General features: G+C 38.4%; 2 protein-coding genes across 3 annotated transcripts in view; one reads left to right on the forward strand and one right to left on the reverse strand.

Annotated features, from left to right (window-relative positions):
* CCNT1 (cyclin T1) overlaps positions 1-9,035 on the forward strand; it is a 29,608-nt gene extending 20,573 nt beyond the window's left edge. Inside the window, exon 8 of one of the 2 annotated variants that reach the window (XR_450755.3) lies at positions 7,107-7,246. Coding sequence is in view for 1 of the 2 variants with exons in the window: in XM_007179264.3 (XP_007179326.1) it covers positions 7,107-8,513 (1,407 nt within the window). In the remaining variant the exon portion in view is untranslated. Of the gene's footprint in view, positions 1-7,106 lie in introns of both variants that reach the window. The other variant, XM_007179264.3, reaches the window with a different exon arrangement.
* Positions 1-16,273, reverse strand: part of SPMIP11 (sperm microtubule inner protein 11) — a 97,947-nt gene that overhangs the window by 47,734 nt on the left and 33,940 nt on the right. The window lies entirely within an intron of this gene.

The raw sequence follows: 16,273 nt of genomic DNA on the forward strand, positions 1-16,273 counted from the left end.
GGCTCTTTTTCCTTTGGAGATTTTTGATTACTGATTCAATTTTATTTATTTATTTTTTAAAATTTATTTATTTATTTTTGGCTGTGTTGGGTCTTCATTGCTGCACGCAGGCTTGCTCTAGTTGCGGGGAGCGGGGGCTACTCTTTGTTGCGGTGGGCAGGCTTCTCATTGAAGTGGCTTCTCTTGTTGCGGAGCATGGGCTCTAGGCGTGCATGGGCTCAGTAGTTGTGGCTCGCGGGTTCTAGAGTGCAGGCTCAGTAGTTGTGGCGCATGGGCTTAGTTGCTCCGCAGCATGTGGGATCTTCCTGGACCAGGGCTCAAACCCGTGTCCCCTGCATTGGCAGGCGGATTCTTAACCACTGGGCCACCAGGGAAGTCCTGATTCAATTTTATTACTAGCTATATAAGTCTATTCAGATTTTCTGTTTCTTCATGATTTAGTCTTGATAGGTTTTGTGTTTCTAGGAATTTGTCCCTTTTGTCTGGGTTATTCAATTTGTTGATATACAGTTTGTTCTGTTAGAATGGTAGCAATGTCTCCACTTTTATTTCTGATTTTAGTAGTTTGAGTCTTCCCTCTTTTTTTCTTAGTCTGTCTAGCTAAAGATTTGTCAATTTTGTTGATCTTCTCAAGGAACCAATTTTTGTTTTGGTTTTTCTCTAGTTTTCTTTATTTTATCTCTGCTCTAATCTTTATTATATCTTTCCTTCTGGTACCTTTGTGTTTAGTTCTTTTTCTAGTTCCTTAAGTTATAAAGTTAGTTTGTTATTTTGAGATGTTTCTTGGTTGTTTTTTTTTTTTTGGCCACACTGCACGGCTTGTGGGATTTTTAGTTCCCCGACCAGGGATTGAACCCAGGCCCCCCAGGCAGTGAGAGCACGGAGTCCTAACCACTGGACTGCTAGGGAATTCCCAATTTCTTGGGTTTTTTTTGTTTTTTTAAAGTACTTTTTACTTTTTAAATTTTTAGTTTTTTGGCCACTCTGTGTGGCATACAGGATCTTAGTTCCTCAACCAGGGACTGAACTCATAGCCCCTGCATTGGGAGTGTGGAGTCTTAACCATTGGACCGCCAGGGAGGTCCTTGGTTTTTTTAATGTAGTGTTTGTAGCCATAAATTTCTCCCTTAGCACCACTTTTGCTGCATACCTTAAGTTTGATATGTTGTGTTTTGTTTTTCTTGGTCTCTAAGTATTTTCTAATTTCCCTTTTGATTTCTTTGATCCATTGGTTTAATTTCCACAATTTTGTGATTTTTTTTCCCCCAATTTTCTTTCTGATCCTGATTTCTAACTTTATCTTGTTGTGGTCAGAAAAAATACATGGTGTGATAGGTATCTTTTAAAATCTATTGACTAAGTTTGCAGCCTAACATATGGTCTGTCCTGGATAATGTCCCATATGCACTTGAAGAATGTATGTGCTGCTGTTTTTGGGGAGAGTGTTCTGTGTATGTCTGTTAGATCTAGTTAGTTTATTTATTAAGTCCTACTTCCTTATCTTCTGCTTGATCTGTCTATTATTGTGAGTGGGGTATTGAAGTCTCCAACTATTACTGTAAAGCTGTCTATTTCTCTTTAATTCTGTTAGGTTTTGGCCTCATATATTTTGATGGCCTGTCATTAGGTGTGTAAATGTTTATAATTGCTATGTCTAATTTCTGTAGCTAGCCTTTTAAAATATATAATGTTCTTTTTTTTTTTTTTTATAATATTCTTTTTTGTCTCTTGAAGTCTTTTTTGATTTCAAGTCTATTTTGTCTGCTATTAGTATAGCCATGCATGCTCTCTTTTGGTTACTGTTTGCATTGTATATCTTTTTCCATCCTTTCACTTTCAGCCTGTTTGGGTCTTTGGATCTCAGCCTCTTGTAGATAACATATAGTTGGATCATATGTTTTTATCCATTCTACAAATCTCTGTCTTTTCCTTAAGAGTTTAATCCATTTACACTTAAAGTAATTACAGATAAGGAGAGATTTACTTCTGTCACTTAATGCTATTTGTTTTTTATACAGGCATACCTTGTTTTATTGCACTTTGTAGATATTGCATTTTTTATATTGAAGGTTTGTGGCAGCCCTGCATCAAGCAAGTCTGTTGACGCCATTTTCCCAACAGTATTTGCTTACTTCGTGTCTCTGTTACACGTTGGTAATTATGGCAGTATGTTGAACTTTTTCATTATCATTATATTTGTTATGGTGATATGTGATCAGTAATCTTTAGTATTACTACTACAACTCACTGAAGGCTCAAATGATGGTTAGCATTTTTTAGCAATAAGGTATTTTAAATTAAGGTATGTCCATTTTTTTTAGACATAATGCTATTGCACATTTAATAGACTGTAGTGTAAACACAATTTTTATATGCACTGGGAAACCAAAACATTTGTGTGGCTCACTTTATTGTGATATTTGCTTTATTGAGATGGTCTGGAACTGAACCCACAGTATCTCCAAGTTATGCCTACTGTATATGTCTTATGGCTTTTTTGTCCCTCATTTCCTGCATTATACTGTCTTTTCTGCTTAGTTGATTTTTCATAGCGAAAAAACTTAAATTCCTTTTTCATTCATTTTTTGTATTAACATACAAAATTCGTCCCCTTTACAACTGCATCCTCATCCCTTTTGGTTGTTGATGTTACAAAATTAAATATTTATACATTGTGTGCCCCCCAAAAAGTAATAATTCTTTTAGATGCATTAGGCTCTTATACTATATAAAAAATAAGATTTGGAATTATAAGACAAAGTTATAGTAATACTAGGTTTTACACTAATTTTTTTTCCCTGAGAATGTGTTAGTCTCCTAAATCATGTAGAAAGCAAAATGTGCAATTACAAACCATTGTTACAATACCAGCTTTTATAATTGCCCATGTATTTACTTTTATTGAGGTCTTTATTTCTCCATATGGCTTGAAGTTACTGTCTTGGAGGACTCCCTTGAGCCTTCCTCCTATGGCTGGTCTAGTGGTCACAAATCCCCTCAGCTTTTGTTTATCTGGAGATAATTAATGTCTCCTTCACTTTTTTGAAGGACATTCTTACTGGATATAGGATTCTTGGCTGACAGTTTTTTTCTTTTAGTACTTGGAATGTATCAGCTCACTGTCTTGTGGCCTCCAAAGTTTCTGTTTAGAAATCTCATGATCTTATTGAGGATCCCTTGTATGTGACAGTTTGCTTCTTGCTGCTTTCAGTATTCTGTCTTTGGCTTTTGAAAGTTTGAGTATGATACGTCTTTTTTTTTTTTTTTTTAATACCATGATTTTAAGAATTGAGGTATAGTTGATGTACAATATTATATAAATTTCAGGTGTATAACAAAATGATTCACAATTTTTAAAGGTTATATTCCATTTATACTTATTATAAAATATTGGTTATATTCCCTGTGTTGTACTGTATATCCTTGTAGCTTATTTATTTTATACATAGTAGTTTGTACCTCTTAATCCCCTGCCCTTATCTTGCCCCTTACCCCTTCCCTCTCCCCACTGGTAACCACTTATTTGTTGTCTATATCTGTGAGTCTGTATCTATTTTGTTATATTCATTAATTTTATTTTTTAAATTCCACATATAAGTAGTAACATACAGTATTTTAGCCTAATACCCTCCAAATTCATCTATGTTGTTGCAAATGGCAAAATTTCCTTCTTTTTTATGACTGAGTTGTATTCCATCATATATATACCACGTCTTCTTTACCCATTCATCTGTTTTTTTTTTTTTTTAAATTGAAGTATAGTTGGGCAGTTACTTGGTGGTCTAGTGGTTAGGATTTGGCGCTTTCACTGCCGTGGTCCGGGTTCAATCCCTGGTCAGGGAACAGATCCTGCAAGCTGTGTGGTGTGGCAAAAAAAAAAGAAAAAAAAAAAATAGAAGTATAGTTGATTTACAATGTTGTGTTAATTTCTGCTGCACAGCAAAGTGGTTCATTTATACATATATTACATTCTTCTTCATTTTCTTTTACATTATAGTTTATCAGAGGATATTGAATATAGTTCCCTGTGCTATACAGTAGGACCTTGTTGTTTATCAATTCTATATATAATAGTTTGCATCTGCTAACCCCAAACTCCCACTCCATCCCTCCCTCATCCCCCTCCCCCTTGGCAACCCTAAGTCTGTTCTTTATGTCTGTGAGTCTGTTTCTGTTTTGTAGATAAGTTCATTTGTGTCATATTTTAGATTCCACGTATAAATGATATCATATGATATTTATCTTTGTCTGACTTAACTTCACTTAGTATGATAATCTCTAGGTCCATCCATGTTGCTGCAAATGACATTATTTTGTTCTTTTTTAATGGCTGAGTAGTATTCCATTGTATATATGTACCACATCTTCTTATCCATTCATCTGTCAGTGGACATTTAGGTTGTTTCCATGTTTTGGCTATTGTGAATAGTGCTGCTATGAACATTGGGGTGCATGTATCTTTTTGAACTATAGTTTTGTCCGGATGTATGCCCAGGAGTGGGATTGCTGGATGATATGGCAAATCTATTTTTAGCTTTTTGAGGAACCTCCATACTGTTTTCCATAGTGGCTGCACCATCTTACATTCTCACCAACAGTGTAGGAGGGTTCCCTTTTCTCCATACCCTTTCTAGCATTTGTTATTTGTAGACTTTTTAATGATGACCATTCTGACTGGTATGAGGTGGTACCTCTTTGTAGTTTTATTTGCATTTCTCTGATAAGTGGTGATGTTGAGCATCTTTTCATGTGCCTGTTGGCCATCTGTATGTCTTCTTTGGAGAAATGTATATTTAGGTATTCTTCCCATGTTTGGATTGGGTTGTTTGTTTTTTTGTTGTTGAGTTGTGTGAGCTGTTTTTATATTTTGGAAATTAAGCCCTTCTCAGTCACATCATTTGCAAATATTTTCTCCTAGTCCTTAGGTTATCTTTTCGTTTTGTTTACTGTCTCCTTTGCTATGCAAAAGCTTGTATTTGATTAGGTCCATTTGTTTATTTTTGCTTTTATTTCTATTGCCTTGGGAGACTGACCTAAGAAAACCTTGGTACGTTTATGTCAGAGGATGTTTTGCTTATGTTCTCTTCTAGGAGTTTTATGGTATCATGTCTTATGTTTAAGTCTTTAAGCCATTTTGAGTTTATTTTTGTGTATGGTGTGAGGGTGTGTTCTAACTTCATTGAATTACATGTGGCTATCCAACTTTCCCAACACCACTTGTTGAAGAGACTGTATATTCTTGCCTCCTTAGTCAAAGATTGACTGTAGGTATGTGTGTTTATTTATGGGCTCTCTATTCTGTTCCGTTGATCCAGATGTCTGAATTTGTGCCAGTACCACACTGATTACTGATAGCTTTGTAGTACTGTCTGAAGTCTGGGAGGGTTAAGTATGATATGTCTTGATGTGAGTCTCTTTGAGTTCATCCTGGAGTTGACTGAGCTTCTTGGATATCTATATTCATGTTTTTTCATCAGATTTGGAGAGTTCTGAGCTGCTGTACCTTCACATATTCTCTGCCTCTTTCTCTTTCTTTTCATTTTCTGGAATTCCCACAGTGCATACATTGGTCTATTTGATGGTGTCCCATAGGTCCCTTAGGCTCTGTTCACTTGCTTCAGTCTTTTTTCTTTCTGTTCCTCAGACTTGATAATTTCCATTGTCCTGTTTTCAAGTTTGCTGATTCTTCTGCCTGTTCAGATCTGCCTTTGAATCCCTCCAGTGCATTTTTCATTTCAGTTATTGTACTTTTCAGCTCCAGGATTTCTTTCTGGTTTCTTTTAAAGTTTTTAATCTCTTTTTTGATACTTTCATTTTGTTCACGTGTTGTTTTCTTGACTTTTTGACATCTTCATTTCCTTGAGTATCTTTAAGGCAGTTAATGTCTTTGCCTAGTAGATCTGCCATTGGGTCTTTTTCAGGGACAGTTTCTGTTGATTTTTTTTTTTCCTTTGAATGGGCTATACTTTCCTGTTTCTTTATGTGCCTTGTGATTTTTTTGTTGAAGACTGGACATTTGAATCTAATAACATGGTAACTCTGGAAATCAGATTCTCTCCCTTTCCTGGGGTTTGCTGGGATTTTTTTTTTTTTTTTTGGTTTTCTTTTTTTCTTTTTGTTTTTTTGTATATTTGGGGTGGGGGCTTGATTTTAAAGGATACTTATATGCTGAGGATCAGCTTGATGTGTAAAATTAAGGTCTTCTCAGTTCTTATCTGAGCTTTTTCCTGGACATTTCTGTAGGGACAGTGTTTTTTTTTAATGTTCTACTCTAATATCTGGCTCCCAAAGGGAGAAAAAGCAAAAAATGAAGTGGGGGAGGAAGGGGGCTGGCCCTTTTATATCCAGGGAAGTCACTTCAGCCAGAGGGGGGAGGGGATTGCAACAGTGGAGGGAGGTGCAACAACAATAGCTACCTTTCTCTTTGTACCTCTGTGATCGAAAGCAGCAGTCAGCGATCAGACCACAGATCTCCAATATTTGGAAAATAGAGCCCTTTTTGCCTAACCAGGGTCCCCCAAGCTGTGTGCAAGCGACTCCAGGAACAGGTACACAGCTGACTGGGGCTGAGAGCTGAAACTGAGGGAAATTAACCTCAATTTATTGTCCAGGGCTTACCCTGGCAGCTGCAAGCCTTCAGCGGACTGCAGAGTTCCAAAATAGTTATGTCAGACAGATTCTGCCTTTGCAGTTGTTGTCTAGATGGGACAGATTCCTGGTGCTTCCTACTCTGCTGTCTTCACAGAATTTTCCTCCTTTTTTAAGGCTAAATGGTATTTCATTGTATATATAGACCACATTTTTTTTAATCCATTCATTTATTGATGGACACTTGGGTTGCTTTCATACCTTAGGTATTGTGAAAAGTTCTGCAACGAACATGGGAGTTCAGATGCCTCTTTGAGATCTTGTGATGCTTGATTGAAGGTTTAAAAAATCTTATCTTTCCTGATGGTAATAATCATCAGTCTCATGTTAGAGTAACCACCTGGTTATGGGCTATCCCAAACTCCCAATGTCACAGCAAACACAGTCTACTCATTTCAGTGTTTTTTTCCATTTGATAAATTACCTGAAGTGAAAAGATGCTATTTGCTTCATTCTAGGCATGCCAGGCTGCCAAGAAAACAAAAGCAGATGACCGAGGAGCAGATGAAAACACTTCGGAGCAGACAATCCTTAATATGATTTCCCAGAGCTCTTCAGATACAACTATTGCAGGTTTAATGAGTATGTCAGCTTCTTCTACCACAAGTGCAGTGCCTTCCCTTCCAGCCACTGAAGAGTCAACCAGTAACTTAAGCAATGTGGAGATGTTGCCCAGTGAGCGTTGGCTGTCCTCCCACCCTCCTTTTAAGGTAGAACCTGCTCAGGGTCATCGGACTAGTGAGAATTTAGCACTTATAGGAGTTGATCATTCCTTGCAACAGGATGGTTCAAATGCATTTGTTTCCCAGAAGCAGAATAGTAAGAGTGTGCCATCAGCTAAAGTATCACTGAAAGAGTACCGTGCAAAGCATGCAGAAGAGTTGGCTGCCCAGAAGAGGCAACTGGAGAACATGGAGGCCAATGTCAAGTCACAGTATGCCTATGCTGCCCAGAATCTCCTGTCTCACCATGATAGCCATTCTTCCGTCCTTCTGAAAATGCCCATAGAGGGCTCAGAAAACCCTGAGCGGCCTTTTCTGGAAAAGACTGACAAAACAGCTCTCAAAATGAGAATCCCAGTGACAAGTGGAGATAAAGCTGCCACTTCAAAACCAGAGGAGATAAAAATGCGCATTAAAGTTCACACTGCAGCTGACAAGCACAATTCTGTAGATGACAGTGTCACAAAGAGCCGCGAGCACAAAGAAAAGCACAAGACTCACCCATCTAATCATCATCATCATCATAATCACCACTCACACAAACACTCTCACTCACAGCTTCCAGCTAGTACTGGGAACAAACGTCCAGGTGATCCAAAACATAGTAGCCAGACAAGCACCTTAGCACACAAACCCTATAGCTTGTCTAGCTCTTTCTCCTCTTCCAGTTCTTCTCGTAAAAGGCCCTTCCCTGAAGAGACTGGAGGGGCAGTGTTTGATCATTCAGCCAAGACTGCCAAGAATACTAAATCCTCTTCCATAAATTTCTCCTTCCCTCCTCTTCCTACAATGGCCCAGTTGCCTGGGCATAGCTCAGACACAAGTGGCCTTACTTTTTCACAGCCCAGCTGTAAAACTCGAGTTCCTCACATGAAATTGGATAAAGGCTCCACTGGGGCCAATGGTCACAATGCAACCCAGACCATAGACTATCAAGATACTGTGAATATGCTTCACTCCCTTCTCAATGCCCAAGGTGTTCAGCCTACTCAGCCGCCTGCGTTTGAATATGTTCATTCTTATGGAGAATATCTGAATCCACGGGCTGGTGGAATGTCCTCCAGACCTGGCAATACAGACAAACCCCGGCTACCACCTCTACCATCAGAACCTCCTCCACCACTTCCACCCCTTCCCAAGTAAAAAAGAAAAAGACGAGTAGAAAAAAACTTCTTTAAAAACACATCTTTTTTTTTTTTTTTTTAAACTACTGATTCTGGACTAAGAAAATTACTTCCCTTATAAAATATGTCACCCTTGTTGGACTAGGAGTAAATTTATATTGCGACATAGGTGGGAAGGTGGTAGAGGGCCTTGGTTATTATATCTCCTGCCTCAGAAATTTAACTATTTTATTATAGTTTTTACTGAGAGGTGAGAATGTGTTAAAGCTGTGAAGGATTCAGAATACTTTCTCTATTCTTGGCCTCTCCACCTCCTAATTAGGTTGATTAGAGTTGATATCTTCCCTCTTCTTGCCAGGACTGAAGTATGGAGGGTTTGTTTTATCAAACAGTTGTGGATCCTTTTGGTGTTTAATATATCAGAAGAGAGGAAGTATTTAAACGTCGAAATCTTTTAAGAGACTTTTAAAAAATAATTTAAAGAAAGTAAGTTATCTGTTTAGTTTTTTTTATATAATTGGGGAAGGGATAGGGATTTTGCTGTGTGTATGAGATACACAGCAGTGAGTCCTGGGGGGTGGGATTGGAGGGTGGGGGGGTGTGTGTGTAGGGGGGATGGGAGGATAGGATTTTGGCTGTGAGTTCTGAGATCGGCTCTGGCCACTTGAAGTGTTTCGACCTTTAAGTGTGTATGTAAGTGTGGGTGTGTGTGTTTTTAGTGTGTGTGTTTAAAAATCACATTTTATCTTTCCTTCCCTGTACTTCACCATTTTTACTTCCTAACAGTCTACTAGAGAGAACACGGTGTGGCCTTTAAAACATAAAGGAAGGAAGAGGCCTGTATTTGACATTTCTCTTTCTTTATGTTGTAGTTGAGGGTAGCCTTCTAAATTCTAGTTTGGGCAGGTGCAGCCAATGGTCTGACTCTGGACTCCATTATAAAAACTTCCTTTTTACCCCCTTTTTCCTTTTGATATAGAACAAAGGTGGGGTTGAGGAAGAAGGCTGGAGAGCTAGGCTGGCTTCTGCCCTACAGAATTGGGTGTGCTTTTTTTCACATTGGGCTTTGGGAAAGTGTTCAAGTAAGAGCAGTCTCAGGGTCTCTGAAGGGAAGGGGGATGTGCTATCCTTCCTGTGAAAAGCCCAGACCATATGTGAGAATAGATCTGGGAGAAGCCATGGAGCTAAAAGGATACTGAAAACAATGAAAACTGTGATTGGGAATTTTTAGGACATTGTATTTTAAATTATATTATGAACGTAAGACTTGATTTTTATCCGTATATCTGAAGGGAGGCAGCTGCATCCTCAATTTTTGCAGCCTATATGACTTCAGAGATTGGAGCTTACGAATTTAACAGTGCTGGTGCCATGAGGGTGAGCAAGCGTAGCCTTCAGATACTGTTATGTTTAGATTGTGCATCTTTGGTGGTTTTAGCTTCTAGGCAGAAGTTCTTCTGTAGATTTCTAAGAGTCCTTTAGAAAAATGGATCAGGAGTCCTGTTCTTATGGGTGCTTAATTATCCCATATTTTAGGAGTGAACATTTTTGAGGAAAGAAATCTTTCAAAGGGCTAGAAAGAATTCTAAGCGAAGTTGTCCAGCTGAAAATGCCACCTAGCCACAGATCATTTAATGTTGTATTTTTTCAGTCTTCATGGTGTTTTTTGCCATGGAAAAGGTGATGCAATTTGAATTTGTCTTCTTGATTTTAATGCAGCTTCTTTCACACCAAATATTCTTTGTGGATAAATTGAATTTTTTCATTGGAAGTCATAGGGAGATAGGAGTTGTACATGTGCTGCTGCTTGCCAGGAACAGGTTGGGGAGAAAACTGAGGCAGTTGAAATTGATGATGCACTGGCCTAATATAGGAGGGAATTTGTTCAGTAAGCCTTAACTGAAGGTGAATTAGTGTCCTGCACTTCTGCATATTTGAACTGTCTGGAGTGCCTGCCATTGCTGTGTAAAGTGAGCTCTGTGCTGATTGATGCACCAGTAATACTTTTGACTTGGAATGTCACTTTACTTTTATGGATGACATTTTCCTCTTTCTCCTTGATACTTTCTGTGTTGTGCTAGGTAATTGGTAATTGGTAGATGCGTGGTGTGTTTACTGAATTTAGGCTATTTGTTTAGATTTTGTTTGGCGGAGTCAGCTTTCCTTTCTGACCTTCCCAAAAGGTTATTTAGTTTGCATCTGTAGCTTGTGGAATTGATGATCACTGATTTATGAAAATGTCTTTTATAGCTTTCAGTTTTTCTCATCAAATGTCACATATTTTCTAATCATATTCACTCTCTCACCACAGAGATACATATCCACTTGGCCTCAGCAGTTCTCCATGGCAGTCTGTAGTTCCTTAGAACTTTGTCAGGAGTGACCGTGGAAAAAGTGCTTACTAGAGCCTAAGAGCTGCTTTACGCTGCATAGTCTGGCCTTTGCACTAGTAGATCATTGCTGATACAGGTCAATTTAGAGACTTTTTTATATTAGTGCCTCCTGATACTGTTTTAAGATACCTACAGTGTCCACTTTTATATCTATGCATATGTCATGAAACTTCTTACGGGCTCTGCATGAAGCTGCTTGCTGCATTGTCTTTGGGTTAGCAGATGTGCCTGTCAGCTAGCACGCATATTGTCCAAACTCCATAAGCTTAGGCTTCAGAAGATTGTGTGGTTTCTAAACGCTGTGTCTTCTCTTGCCCTCACCACTTCAAAGGGTGAGAAACAGGATTTATACATGCAAAGTTAGTCTGGTAAACATGGCTTTTTTTCCCCTCCTTTTAACCTTATCAAGGATAAGTGGTGGTAAGCAGGCCTGGAGCCTCAAGTTCTGTAAATTTCATTCCTAAAACTTTGCTTGAATCTCATGTTGGCAAAAACAAATACCTGTGAATTGTCCTTAGGGCTTTTAATCAGATACCTGTGTTGCTGTTAGCTGAACTCTAGTGAAGCATTAATCTAAAGCTGCATTGGTCTTCTGAAGTATCAGTTATGCTTTTTGGGTTTAGAAAATACGTAGGAATTAGTCTAGTCTTTTCACTTGAATCAATATGTTTCCATATCTGAGACCCTCAGCTTCCTCTTTTTTTTTTTTTTAAATGATTATAGTGTTTTGATTTAATGTATCCTTTTACATAGTTCTGTATTATTGGCTTCACCAATATTGATAGAAAAAATTTAAATCTCCAGTTGGAAACAGCAATGGATTAGGATATAGAAATAAAATCATGGTAACATCAGTGCTGGATTTACTTAAGCCTCTGCTACTTAATTCCCCATACTGAAAATCCATACCCCTTATGCCTTGTTTCTGGACAAAGGCAATTAGAGGAGTCTTATCCCAGTATGGTTGGATTTTAAACATATCTGTGTTTCCCGCAGAAACACAGGACTGTGGGAACTTGGGAACTGATTAAATGTTAAAAGGATTAGTCTTTTGTTGATGATCTATTTTGATACTAATACCAAGAAAAGGGATTCTAGGACATCTTGAAGTTGGAATACAAATATTATTCTCTTGGGTTTGGGAGAATTTAAGCAGTCTATGCAACCCTTCACATGGTGAGAAATAAGCCCTCTGCAGTCCCACGAAACTTTCAGTGACTTTGATGCCTCCCCAAATTTCTTGTGTTGCTGCTTGTTAACACCCAGCTTTTAACTGAGTGTTTGTTCCTGGTGGTTTAAAAAATGTTCATGTTGTATCACACTTTCCAGTTTTATCTTTTTATCCCTCTGTGGGATAAAAAGCATGGTACTATAATCCTGCCTGATAGAGTGGTCTGGAGTGAGAATTATTTTTTAAGTGGGAGACCCTTCCATTTTAATGTTTCTAAAGTTTTTAGTATGAACTTGGCATTGGAAAAGGGAGGGCAAAAAAGGAACGTTTACTAAAAAGTGGTGTCTACTCTTCCCCTTTATGAGTGTGTATTCATGGTGAATGAAAAGAAGAGAAAGACTTGACAGCATGCTAATTGAAGCCAGAGCAAGTATGTCTCCATCAGGTTATCAGGAACTCTTCAGTTGAAAGCTGAGGCCTTAACTGATTAGTGGTTGATCACATTGGAATTGGTTATAAGATGGAAGTGCTGGCTGGGTTAAGCACCCAAAGAAAAGAATGCAGCCGACTAACTTAGTGTTAACCTAGGTTTCTGGATTTGAAACTGACCTCTCCACCCTACTCCACACACCTAAAACTGTTTTCTTATCAGACCAAAGAGCAAAGAAGGAAAAAAAATGTAAAACACTTTACCAATCTATGTCACTCAGGTACAATTTTGTGGTGATATTTTTGTCTGTTTTCTTTGTATTGCTCTTAAGAGTCCTTTCCTAGCATATTATTCTGCTCTTGCCTCTGTCCTCCTTGGGGCACCTCAGTTCTGGATGCTACCCCTGGGATCTCTACTGCTGTTATGTGAATGGTAAGATATAAGTGACCGTTATAGTAAGGGCTCTTTGTAACACATTAAAAAAATTTTTTTAAAAATTTAAAAAAGGATGTTGTATACATTTTATAGTCTGGCTATCAGTTTGATATCTTGCTGTCAAGTATGTTTCTCAATCTGTATTTATCCATCCCATCAATAAATGTTAATGATAAAATAATCATCTGATTATTGTTTATGTGTACTGAGTCTTCAAGTTAGTCTTTAACTGTCATTTGATTGATATGATAATAGTTTTGTTTTAGTTTTGGTAATATAGTATGCACTTTCTTACTGCACAAGATCCTATGGGAATTGAGTTCACTGGAAATACCTAAGATTTGATCATTACAGTGAACCTGATAGTATAAAGTCTGATGTGGCAGAGGGGAAAAACCCCTCATTCTGTATTGTCGCATGGATACCTGGAAGGGTGACTGGCACGCAGAAAAATACATAGCTCTAACAGATGATAGCAACATGTACTGCTTATCTAGCAAGCACTATCAATGATTCATAATTGTATATTTGGTTCTTTGAAAACTGAAATGTTGGTATAGACAGCAGTGCTTTTGGAAGAAAAAATTAATAGCCTTCTTGGTGGTGCCTGGAAAAGCTGATAGGGAATACTCACCCTTTTCTTGGGACATAATAAAACCACACACAGAAGGTAAATCTTGCAAATTACCCATTTAAATGGGAAGAATTTTTATGCTATAATGCTCAAATTATAAAAAAATAAGTTAGTAGTAGCTATAGTTTAAAAACTCTAAAAGGAACAAAAGATAAATTTAACAGAATGTTCAACACTTCTGAAAAAAAAATCACTTGAGTCTTGAGTTCTGTTCATTCCGTCCTTCCATTTTCTGAAATAAGACAACTTAAGATTTTTGTTTGCTGTGCCTGTCCTGAAACTTTTGTGGAAGCTGCTGATGTTTTAGGAATTTTGGTCTGGTTTGAATGGAAGAATAGAGAAGTAGTAAATGAACGATGTGAGAATGGATGATATTATAAATATATTATAGAGTCATAAATAGTGATTTGCTTTTGTTAAAAGAGATATCAACTGTGTCATCCTTGGCAATAGATGCGGTATAAATCAATATAAACTTCCGAACAGCTGGATCCCCAATTATAGAGGTTTGTTAAACTAACTGGTATAGAGCTAGGTTTCATCTTATGATCAGTAAATCATCCTGGTCTCTCTGACACTTTTGAGAGCCAATAAGATTGGCTTGATCTCTGTCATTCAACTTTCTGTAGAAAGTTTGAAGCCCTTTCTATGACTTCTGTGGATTCCCTTAGAGGCTTGTATTTATTGTAATCTCTAGCTCTGGCACCTACTTCTGCTGAATTGATTTGGGGGGCCTGCTTCTGTTGAATTGATTTGATTTGTGGATTGTCACATGTCTTGTGCTACCTTTTTTGCATTGTGGAATCTTAACCCTTTTTCTTAATTTCACATAACACTCAAAACCAACAGGTAACCAAAAAATCACAGTGATGAAAACAAGTTACAATTGAAAACTAGATTCATCTTTTCTGAAAAGTAGTTTCAGGCGCTTCCCTGCTTTTCATTTATCCCTTCATTAGAAAATAGTATCTACCAAGTACTATATACTGTTTACAGATGATAATATGGCAGTAAACAAAGCAAGCATCTTGCCCTCATAGAACTTACATTCTAGTTGTAGGGGAGACAAGTAAAACATAATATGCTAGATGATAAGTACTTTGAATGTAAGAGTGTAAAGCAGGGAAGGAGGGACAGGGATTTTGTGTGTGCATGTAGGTAAGTAGGATTGTTGAAATTGGAAATAAGATGGCTAGGGAGGAAGGCCTTATGAAATCACAGTGCAGCAAAGACCTGAAAGAGGTGAGAGAGCAAGCCACAGGAATATTTGTGGGTAAGATCATTCCAGGAAACAAGTGCAAAGGTTCTGAGGTGAGAAGATACTAGCATGTTTGAGAAAGAGCAAGGAGACCAGTGTAGCTAGTATAGAATTGAGTGAGGAGGAGAGAGTAAGTAGTAGGATAATGTGGTTAGAGAAGCAGCAAAAGGCCAGATACAGTAGGGCCATTATATTGTAAGCCATTATAAAGACAGTTAAATGGAGCACCATTGACAAGTGTTGAGTAGAGAAGTAACATGATCTAGCTTGGGTTTTAAAATGATCATTTGGCGGGGAATTCCCTGGCAGTCCAGTGGTCAGGACTTGGTGCTTTCACTGCCAGGGCCTTGGTTCAATCCCAGGTAGGGGAACTAAGATCCTGCACCATTGCAAGCAGCGAGGCATGGACAAAAAAAAAATGTTCATTTGGCTTCTTTGTTGAAAAATGGACTACATAGAGTCAAGGGTAAGGAGACTCTCACAATAATTAAGGGAACAGATGAGAGTGGCTTGGACCAGGTTGGAAACGCTGAAGGTAATGAAGTTACATATCTTGAAGTTGGAGCCAGTAGGATCTGCTATAAGGTTGGAAGAGAAGTCGAGGATGACTCCCAGTGTTTGGCCCAAGAAACTGGAAGGAAAAAAGATGAGGATGACTATAGAAAGTGCAGGATTTTGGCATTTATTTATCTCTTCTCTCTCTCTGTCTCTCACACAAACACACTTTTTCTCTGGGATTAGCCCCCAAAACTCCGAGTTAAAAATTCTCTTTCCTTTAAGAATTCATCTTTCCTAACCGCTGCTTACGAACAGCCTCAGGTCTACTTTAACCTATTCAGTAGCTAGCAAAGTGTTCACTGGATTAAAAACAGCCATCTACTTTGTTAAAAAGCACAAAGAATTTGCCAATATCTTGACCATTTAATATCTCTCCCCCCACTTAGAAGGAAGTGTTTTTTTGTTTTTTTGTTTTTGTTTTTGGCTGCTTTGGGCCTTCGTTGCTGCGCGCAGGCTTTTCTCTAGTTGCAGTGAGCGGGGGCTACTCTTCGTTGCAGTGCGAAGGCTTCTCATTGCAGTGGCTTCTCTTGTTGTGGAGCACGGGCTCTAGGCGCGTGGGCTTCAGTAGTTGTGGCTGGCGGGCTCTAGAGCGCAGGCCCTGTAGTTGTGGTGCCTGGGCTTAGTTGCTCCGCGGCATATGGGATCAAACTCGTGTCCCCTGCATTGGCAGGCGGATTCTTAACCACTGCGCCACTAGGGAAGTCCAGAAGTGGTTCTAAATAGCATTTTTTGGTCTGTTTTGGGCTTAGCGGAAAGATTTTTTTTTCCCCCAAGACCTTTAGTAGACGCTCTAATTAAAGCCTCTGTTGCATCTCTATCTAGTCCCTAATGCCTCTTTACATTGTTCCCTGTAGTAGTTTTAATATTCCTTTTTGACACCACTGCATTTGGTTGAAAATT

The sequence above is a fragment of the Balaenoptera acutorostrata genome, chromosome 11 (assembly GCF_949987535.1).
Source record: "Balaenoptera acutorostrata chromosome 11, mBalAcu1.1, whole genome shotgun sequence".
In the NCBI taxonomy this organism is placed as follows: Eukaryota; Metazoa; Chordata; class Mammalia; order Artiodactyla; family Balaenopteridae; genus Balaenoptera; species Balaenoptera acutorostrata.